The 10,516-nt window shown below is 42.2% G+C and overlaps 1 protein-coding gene across 1 annotated transcript in view; it reads left to right on the top strand.

The window, feature by feature from the left end:
- UNC79 (unc-79 homolog (C. elegans)) overlaps positions 1-10,516 on the top strand; it is a 140,937-nt gene that overhangs the window by 85,948 nt on the left and 44,473 nt on the right. The window contains exons 31-33 of the mRNA XM_015414741.1: positions 2,769-2,852; positions 4,765-4,867; positions 10,343-10,483. Coding sequence (XP_015270227.1) covers positions 2,769-2,852; positions 4,765-4,867; positions 10,343-10,483 — 328 coding nt within the window. The remainder of the gene's footprint in view (positions 1-2,768; positions 2,853-4,764; positions 4,868-10,342; positions 10,484-10,516) is intronic.

Genomic DNA, 10,516 nt, shown 5'->3' on the forward strand with positions numbered 1-10,516 from the left:
TGTTGTTTTTCCCATTCGTTTTACTGATGTGCACATGAACTTGCATGCATTAATGAAATGCAGTACTAAAAGGAATACTGATGTAGTCATGCACGAATCAGTGATCTGTATTCAGATATTGACTAATCATAATTGAGTGATACACATTGGGACAGAAAATACCAAATTCAAGTATAGGCTAATGGGGTCTGAACTTACTGAGACTGAGAGGGGAAAAGATCTTGGGGTCATAGTGGATAGCTCAATGAAAGTGTCAACCCAGCGTGCTGCAGTGGTGAAAAAGGCAAACTCTATGTTAGGGGGTTTAGAAAAGGAATTGAGAATAAAATGGCCGATATTGTAGTGCCCCTGTATAGCTCTATGGTATGGCCTCATTTGGAATACTGTGTGCAGTTCTGGTCACCATATCTCCAAAAGGACATTGCACAGCTGGAAAAACTACAGAGGAGGGCAACCAAGATGATTAGGCGGTTGGAGCACCCTCCCTATGAGAAAAGGCTGAAGAGTTGGATTTTTCAGTTTAGAAAATAGATGACTAAGGGGAACATGACAGAAGTTTATAAAATTATGCATGGGGTAAAGAGAGTTGACAAAGAACTTTTTCCTCACTCTCCCAGAATATTAGAACTCAAGGGCATAGATTCAAGACAGACAAAAGGAAATACTTCTTTACACAAGTGATTAAAATGTAGAGTCGCTGCCAGAGGATGTAGTGATAGCCACAGACATAGAAAGCTTTTAAAAGGGGGTTAGACAGATTCATGGAGGATAGGTCTATCAGTGGCTACTAGCCATGGTAACTAAAGGGAACCTACACATTCAGAGGCAATAAACCTCTGAATACGTGCCAGCAGGTAATATCAGGGAAGACCTCAGCCTCTATGCCTTGTTGTTGGACCTCCAGAGGAACCGGTTGGCCACTATGTGAGACAGGATGCTGGACTAGATGGACCATTGGTCTGATCCAGCAGGGCTCTTCTTATGTTCTTATGGACAAAAAAAATACCCTGTTTATTAATAATCAAAACAGACAATGCTTTTGCCTGGTACATGACCAAGTGATTCAGACAACACCTGCCTGAGTCACTTGGACAGCATGCCAGTTAACTGAGCTTTCTGGTTAACCAAGGGCTGGTTAATAAAGCTTTCACTGTATGTAACTGACCACAGTGTTTTCCAGTCAGCAGACCGGAATGCATACTTTGCTACATATTTAAAGATAATTAAGCAAAAAAACAAGTTTTCATTTGGAAAACTAAAATGAACTGAAATGGGGGGGGGGGTAATTGCACGCACCCACATTGTGTGATTGCTTTAAGATTTATTTCTTGCATTCTATTTCACCAGTGTACACAGGCATTTATGTGCACCAGTGGTCTGGACAGGAGGAAGGACACAGTGAATCAAAGAAACTGGAATGCTGGGCTTGGGCTTTTTCTGTGGGGGCATTCATATTTTGGCTGATGCCAGGGCTTTTTTGGCATTTCGGTGCTGCTGTAAGACTGTACTATTAAAAGGGGCTTTTAATGTGACTTGATCCAGTTGGCACTTAAGCTGGTTTCATTTGTGGCTTTTAGTCTGTTATAATAACAGTTTGTATGTTTTAGACTTTTTGTCTATTTTTTGTTTGGTAGCCTACCTAGGGTCTTTTGGGAGAGAGGTAGGCTAGGAATTTATAAAGTAAACAAACCTTTTAGAGCACTGCTAAAATGACCTGAAATCTTTTTAAAAATTCAGATGGATTGAGAGGTTATATTCTGTATGAGAGAGAGAGTATGTGAGAGAGACAGTTGAGACCAGTGGATGGAGCATTGGACTTGGACGTGGGCACTGATGTGTGCCTAGGCTACCCAAGCATGTGCTTAATGGGTGTCTCTGGAAAGCCATTATTCATCAGGGTCCTAGCATCATTTTCAAAATGGGAATACCAGCGCCCTACCCCACAGGGATGAGGTGGAGGCAAGCTTGATAAGAACTATAAAATTCTTTGTACATTCAAATGTGATATATAAAATAGTAGCAACTGTCTTACCCTTGGAGTCATTGTCTTAGAGATGTGGGAAGCTATTGTTTTACAATATCCTGGTGATGCTACCATCTTGCTGTTCTGGTTGACCTTCACAGTTTCCATTTGCCATATTTTCCAGCTGACCTCCATTGTGCTGAAGTGATTTTAGGGGCAGCCAGACCTTCTTCTCGTGCTTCATGTCAAATGGGTTGCTCTTGAATTCTTTTTCTGCCGTGCAAACTCACTATGTCTTTCACACTGTATATAGATATTTATATATCTAAATATCCTCTGCCATTGCGGTGAGCATCTTCGCAGGTGTGTTGTTATGTGATTGAGGTTGCTTTCTTCTGAAACCCTTTTCATATTCCATTTCTTGCTAAATAATTCCGTTTCTTCAAATCAAAAATGTGATTTCAAAAATTCATCTTCAGCTGGACTAGCATTTGGTAGGAACTACCTAGTTCCAAAGCCAAGTCCAAAGACAGTGGAATCAAAGTAAATCTATAGGTCTTTATATATGACTGCAACACCTGATATTTCAGAGCCTGTCTCTTGTGTTAAAGACATGTTTAAGAGAGTTCTGGTCAGAAAACCATCTCAGTTTATTGACTTCTTCCTTTTCCGTCTGTCTTGAACTAGCTGTTTTTTTAGCTGTTGTGCATGTGCGTGATGTCTCCGTTGTGGCTGTGAACCTGTGGTCCTGGTGGCAGGCTCTCGGGGGTATTAGTGGGGACTGAAGCTCTCTGTTTATCCACAGAACAGATACAGCATGGGAAGAGGCCGTGCAATGTCTCAGTTTGCCTAAACCCTGACTTGGAGGGACCACCACTAAGAATAAGAGGTTAGTTCAGTGTTCCTCCCATCAGAAGGTTAATAACCAAGGTGCTCAGTTAGTACTGACTGTGATGATGATGTTGGCACTCTTTTAAGTTAGAACGAATCCATTCTGCAAGGATCATAAAGTTCATTGCCAGCATCTCTCCAAGTTAGGTTTAAATTGGAAGGTAAAGACTCACTGTGGTGGGTCGAAAGTGCCTTCAAGTCACAGCCAACCTGTGTGGACCCTGCAGGGTTTTCAAGGCAAGAGATGAACAGAAGTGGTTTGCCATTGCCTGCCACTGTGTTAGCAACCCTGGACTTCCTTAGTGGTCTCCCAACCAACTACTAACCAAAGCTGTCCTTGCTTAGCTTCTGAAAACTGCACATGTTCATCAACTATCTTAGTTCACAGCTATCAGATTTTCTACTTTCTGATCTCCAGCAAGCGTTTAGCAATGCTATGTGACTCTTGTGTCATTTTTTGTGTTCTCAGGCTAATATTTATTTTATCCCCTATAACAGATTTCTAGCTAACATTTTCATTTTACTGTACAAAACAATACACAAGATAGCTCTTTCTACAATATAGTGCGGGAGTGATTTTTTTGGGTCTATATAGGTCATCAACTTCATGTACCTGTCCATGTCCCTTGGTTGTACAGGGATAAGTTATCTAAAAGGTTGTTACAAAGAAATAGCTTAGGCAGATATGAACACCAATACAGCAACTTACATTCCAAGTAGGTATCATTGCTAGAGAATTCAGAAGACCACAGATCCATCATATAACATTCTAGGCATGGTCGAAAACATCTGTTCTTGGTCTTTATAGGGAAGAAATATTCCCTGGACTTAATATGCTTAACACCTTGAAAATCTCTTCTTATCCCTTTTAGCAACAGAGCATCAATTTATGTTTTCTTATTGTGTGATGTGGCAACAGACATTTGCTATGGGGAAGATTATTGATAATTTCTATGAAGATAGCCAGTGAAATCAAACTGATAATACCACCATCAATTGCCAAGCTTCCTTAGATAAGCTTGTTTCTTTTTTTGACTAATCAAAATCTCCTAAAAATCTGGAACTTCACTACCACTCTGAGCTTCCCCCAAAAATCTTACCGTTCTGATCTACTCCTTGACATGCTACATAAAATTCAAGCTGACTTTTCTTGGATTTACTGTTTCTACATATGACTGCAATCTTTCTATACTCCTAAGTACTCAGCACATAGTTGATAAGTTTACTGTCATAGGCAGATTTTGAACGATGTTAACTAGGCAATACAAAGAATCTATTTCACCTCCTCTGTCCAATCCAAAGCACTTGCCAAGTCTTGATGACTGAGATTTTCCAGTTCTTGGCCTTCATCAGAATGACAAGTGCTACATCAGGTGGAAAATCTGTGACTGGAATAAATCAAGGTTTTGGCTGCCCACCCCCATATTTCAACACTTTCTTCCACCATGGATGGAAGGTCCTAAGCCAGATTGCTCATGGAAATGAATGGTCTTGATTTCACATCTTCTTGACTTTCATAGAGAGCATGACAGAAGAACAGAGCTGCAGGTCTTCACCAAGACTTCCTGCATGTTCAAGCATGGCTTTCTATCAGGAGCAAAAAACATTCTAAATGGAGTGCCATCATCTAGCAGGTCTTTCTGAAGAGCATCCCATTCGTTTACATATCATTATGTCAGCAAGAATGTGTTAGAATTGATGTTTAACATTGTCTAAAAGGCAAGGTACATAGAGAAGAGTTATTTTCTGCTTAAGGTGATAGCCGTATGAGAAGAGATAGATAGATAGATAGATAGATAGATAGATAGATAGATAGATAGATAGATAGATAGATAGATAAGATTTCTTTTTGTTCAAATGCAGGTTATCCATCTGAGGCTCAAGGGCTTTCTTTCTTGGTCTCCCTCTAGGGGCTACGAAATCCAGCTTGCTCTCAGCACCCAGTATAGTCAGCATGTTTGTACCAGCACCAGAAGATTTTGCTGATGACCAGCCCACAGTGATGGCGGACAAGTAAGCACTTGTATATTTCTTTAAATAACTTTGGTGTTTGAGACAAACTACAGACAGAAAGAGCTGACTTGAATAAATGAGGCAAAGCCACCCCTAGCAATTAAAGTAATTAACTTTGGCCACCAAATGAGAAGGGAGCATTTACTGGAGGAGACCCTGATGCTGGGAAAGACTGAAGGTAACAGAAGAAGGGGACAGCAAAGGATGAGATGGTTAGACAGTGTTATCGATGCAACAAACATGAAATTAAGCAAACTCCGGAGCATGACAGAAGACAGGAGGGCCTGGCGTGATGTGGTCTATGGGGTTGCGAAGAGTCGGACTCGACTGTGTGACTGAACAACAACAAAGCAATAAAGTGAAATCTTCTGTCTGCTTCTGAAGACCCTTAGAGTTTTAAAACAATACTCAGTTGGGGATTAGATGCAAATGCCAATGAAGGGGGGGATTCTTAAATACAAGGGAGCTGAAAATGTAGTTTGTGTGTTACATTGGTGCAACAGTTGAAAAGCTTTTTGGAATAATTGGGCAATCGCATGAAATGTGCATCCTTACCTCTGTATGGATCCCATTATAATTCAGGAACAGAAAACCAGTGGAGGAATGAGGCCCGTAGCCAGGATTTTTTTAGTCGGGGGGCATTTAAATTTCTTAGGGGGCACTGGCTAATCAAATTAAAGAAATACCTGGCTCCTTCCCTGCATCTGCCACCACTTGGGGGCCCTGGGCTGGATGGGAAGTCATGGGGCCTTGCCAGAAAGTCGGGGGGCCGAGCTCCAAGATGCCATACTGTAGCTACCGGCCTGGGAGGAACGTTCCAATGTTGTTATACATTCTGTGCAATGTTCCCTCTAAGAGAGCCAGTTTAGTGTAGTGGTTAAGTGCGTGGACTCTAATCTGGGTGAACCGGGTTTGATTCCCCACTCCTCCACTTGCACTTGCTGGATGACCTTGGGCAAGCCATAGTCCTGGCGCAGCTGTTCTTGAAAAAGAGCAGTTTCTGTCAGAGTTCTCTCAGCCCCGCCTACTTCACAGGGCGTCTGTTGTGGGGAGGGGAAGGGAAAGGAGTTTGTAAGCCGCTCTGAGACTCCGAGTGAAGGGCAGGGTATAAATCCAATCTCTTCTTCTTCTTCTAAGCTGAGTTAGTGTGAGCTAGCCCACAGTTTTTTAGCCTCTGGCTCACACATTTTTGTCTTAGTTCAGAAAGGATGGCTCCAGAGCAAACTAATTTATCCAGTAGCCAAATTGCTCGCTCACAACTTTAATGCCAGTAGCTCACAAAGTAGAATTTTTGCTCACAAGACTCCACAGCTTAAAGGGAGCATTGATTCTGTGTTTGACATTATGACTTTGTTATACATAAGATTAAAAATGAAAGTGAGACTTGATATATTCAATAGAGTGACACCACCACCTATGTGGTCCTCCAGTAGTTATATCTCCCTTGCCCCCTTGATTTACCCATTTAGAAAGGTGGTGCTGGCTCTGGGGAAATCCTCACCCATCATTTGCAGGGAGATATATTTGAATTCTGTCTGCAATATCTGTTAGGACTCCTTCATAGGGCTCAGATCCTGCAAAGGAAAAGGTATCATGAATGTCTGACTGGTAGTAGCTGTGGATGAAATGAAATGGGTTGTTGTCACCCACCAGTAGAAAAGAAGTCTGGGCCACACCAGCAGTAGCCACAGAAAAGAAAATCAAGGTGTAGAAAAAACCCTTTCTATTCTTATTCCTTCTTGATCCCAACACACTTTGCCTATGGCTTCGTACTAACACTTGAGATGTGTTTGGAAACTTATGGTATAATATATCCCCTGACGAAGCCATAGGCGAAATGCGTTGGGATCAAGAAGGAATAATAATAAAAAGTTTTTTCCTACACCTTGATTTTCTTTTTTGTTGTCTCCCAAAAATGTAGTTATGCTCCCTGTTTCTCACAACTTGTGAGTCGGGTTACACTAGCATGATGATGCGGTAACATCACAATATTCTACTAGCATATCTGGGAGGAAGGACATTTTCTGCACTGTTCATACTTATCCCGTGCTCTCGATGGAAAAAACACTACTAGCAAAGAGTTGTTGAGTCGGTATGTAATAAATACCTGTTGCAGGGGTGTATGTGGGCAGAGGGTATTTGCAGCAGCCAAAGTTTGAGGTAGGGGAGCTCACTCCCTTGATTATCTATGTGCGGTACATTATCCATGTCCCAGTTGGACGAGTCACTACAAATAGATACAAGTTCTCATTTGTTTGGTTATACGAATAACTATACTTGATGCCCTGGCAAATATGTGGGTGGTATTCATATATAACACTCCCGACCAGAATTTATTTAGCACCACACGTACATGTTTTCAATCATATATACATTTAATTTTCTCTTAAAATAAAATACGTAATCAGTTTTTTTAAAAAAATGAAAAACATTCTGAAAGGTAGGTTTGTGGTGACACACATGTTAGCCAGTCGGCACTATGCTGCAAAGAGGAAGGATGGAGAGGGAGGCACAGCTCATAAGAACATAAGAGAAGCCAATGTTGGATCAGGCCAATGGCCTGTCCAGTCCAACACTCTGTCACACAGTGGCCAAAAATACCAGGTGCCATTAGGAGTTTCAGCAGTGGGGCCAGGACACTAGAAGCCCTCCCACTGTTGCCCCCCCCCAAGCACCAAGGATACAGAGCATCACTTGCCCCAGACTGAGTTCCTGTCTATACCTTGTAGCTAATAGCCACTGATGGACCTCTGCTCCATGTGTCTATTCAATTCCCTCTTGAAGTCATCCATGCTTGTAGCTGCCGCCACCACCTCCTGTTGCAGTAAATTCCATGTGTTAATCACTCTTTGGGTGAAGAAGTACTTGCTTTATTCTGTTCTAACCTGACTGCTCAGCAATTTCATTGAGTGCCCATGAGTTCTTGTATTGTAAGAAAGGGAGAAAAGTACTTCTTTCTCTACTTGCTCTATCCCATGCATAAACTTATAAACCTCGATCATGTCACCCCCTCAGCCGTCATTTGTCCAAGCTAAAGAGCCCCAAGAGTTTTAACCTTTCTTCATAGGGAAATTGTTCCAACCCTTTTATCATTCTAGTTGCCCTTTTCTGCACTTTTTTCAATGCTATAATATCCTTTTTAAGGTGTGGTGACCAGAACTGTGCACAGTACTCCAAATGAGGTCGCACCATTGATTTATATAGGGGCATTATGATATTGGCTGATTAGTTTTCAATTCCCTAATAATCCCTAGCATAGTGTTGGCCTTTTTATTGCAGTGGCACACTGTCTCAACATTTTCATTGAGTTATCTACTACAACTCCAAGATCTCTCTCTTGGTCAGTCTCTGCCAGTTCGGACCCCATCAACATGTATTTATAGTTAAGATTTTTGGCTCCAGTGTGCATCACTTTGCACTTGGCCACATTGAACCCCATTTGCCACGTTGATGCCCACTTACCCATCCTTGTGGGCAGAGGGTATTGGAGTGCCTCATAATCCTCTCTGGTTCTCACCACCCTGAACAACTTCATGTCATCTGCAAATTTAGCCACTTCACTGCTTACTCCCAACTCCAAATCATTAATAAACAAGTTAAAAAGCATCAGACCTAATAATGGTTTCCACCAATTTACCCGGTATCGACGTCAGACTGACTGGCCTGTAATTTCCCGGATCTCCTCTGGAACCCTTTTTAAAGATGGGAGTGACATTAGCTACCTTCCAGTCCTCAGGAATGGAGGCAGATTTTAAGGAAAGATTACATATCTTTGTCAGGAGATCTACAAGTTCACATTTGAGTTCTTTCAGAACTCTCGGATGTATGCCATCTGGGCCTGGTGATTTTTCAGTTTTTAAGTTGTCTATCAGTTTTAGGACCTCCTCTCTCGTCACCTCAATCTGACTCAGGTCTTTCAACACCCCTCCCGAAATCAGCAGTTCTGGAGTGGGCAAGCACTTCTCATCTTCCACAGTGAAGACAGAGGCAAAAAATGCATTTAGCTTCTCAGCCATTTCCCTATCATCCTTCAGTACTCCTTTTACCCCTTGGTCATCCAAGGGCCCCACTGCCTCCCTGGCTGGTTTCCTGCTTCTAATGTATTTGAAGAAAGATTTATTGTCGGTCTTTATGTTTTTTGAGGTATGCTCCTCATATTCCCCTTTTGCCTGCCTGATCACAGACTTGCATTTTATTTGCCACAGCCTGTGTTCCCTTTTATCAACCTCACTGAGACTAGCATTCCACCAGTGGCAGAGCATCTGCTGAGTGGCAGAGCATCTGTTTGGTATGCAGAAGGCAACTGATTCAATCCCCAGCATCTCCAGTTAAAAGATCAAGCAGTAGGTGATGTGAAAGATCTGAGACTGAGAGTCCTGAGACTCTGGAGAGCTGTGGCAAGCCTGAGTAGGCAATACTGACCTTGACAGACTATTGGTCTTATTCACTGCAAGAAAGCTTCATGCGTTCAACTGTGTCTTCTTAAACCCAGGGTTTGAAAGAAGATTGTTCATTTCACCAATACAAATGGGTCTGATTCCCCAGTGGCCCCACAGGTTAAGTGACACATGTTTAAGGGCAGCTTCAAACTGTTCTTTGCCCCAAGTTACATGACCTATAACATTTTTAGAACTATGCATCTTTGAGATGCTGCAGTTATATATTTCAATTCTGGCTTTACAGAAAAATGGCAATGGAATTAGATTACGAGCGCTTGGCAGAAATAGGAAACTTGAATCCTCTGGCATCTGGCCTTGAACGCTAACCATTAGGCTGGACCCCCAAAGTATACATAATACACTTACCCCTGATGGGTGAGCTGTTGCATAATTCTTTGATGGAGCTGGAAGAAGGAGCGCTTTGCTTTATTTTGGGGAGGTAAATGACAAATATCCTGTGTGATTAATTTATTTCAGCCTGTTGGTCTGGTTGTTTTCTAAAAGCTTTGGCAGCAGGTAGTGAAGTGGGCTAAATGAGATTGACTTTCATGACCTTGCTGGCATTTTCTCCTGCTGTTATGGAGAGGGAAGAGGAAAATTGCCTGTACAATCCCATTAAGTTCAAATATCTCAATCTGTTGGAGACATTAGCCAGTGGTTGATCAAATTAACCCAGCTTTCCCATTGGGCCATGATGTGCTGGTTTCCCAGGGTTGTTTGTCTCTTTATATGGCCTGGCGATACTCTGCCTCATCTCTCCTGCATCTGACATGTCCCTTAAGATCACGCATTAAAGAACCTTGGCACCGCTTCAGAAGTTGTCTCTTGACATTGTAGGAGCATCCAGAAGCAACCTGTGGGAATCGGAAGGAAACTTCTCAAGAAAGGAAGCTGAAACTTGTCTGCTTCCTCAGCATTCTATCGTTTACTCATTTTATGACTAGATCTCATTCTGTTGCTTGTAACTGTAATTGACTGAGGGATGCAATGGCATTTTGAATGCCAAGATCTGTTCTTCATATTTTTTTGCTTGCAGGTGTCATGACTGTGGAGCCATCCTGGAAGAGTATGATGAAGAAACTTTAGGTCTGGCCATAGTGGTTCTCTCCACATTTATTCACCTCAGCCCAGATCTGGCTGCTCCGTTGTTGCTGGATATCATGCAGTCAGTAGGGAGGTAACAATCCCTTCCTTCCTCCCTCCCTCCCTC

This window comes from Gekko japonicus, unplaced genomic scaffold (assembly GCF_001447785.1).
Source record: "Gekko japonicus isolate JY-2015 unplaced genomic scaffold, Gekko_japonicus_V1.1 scaffold1518, whole genome shotgun sequence".
Lineage (NCBI taxonomy): Eukaryota > Metazoa > Chordata > Lepidosauria > Squamata > Gekkonidae > Gekko > Gekko japonicus.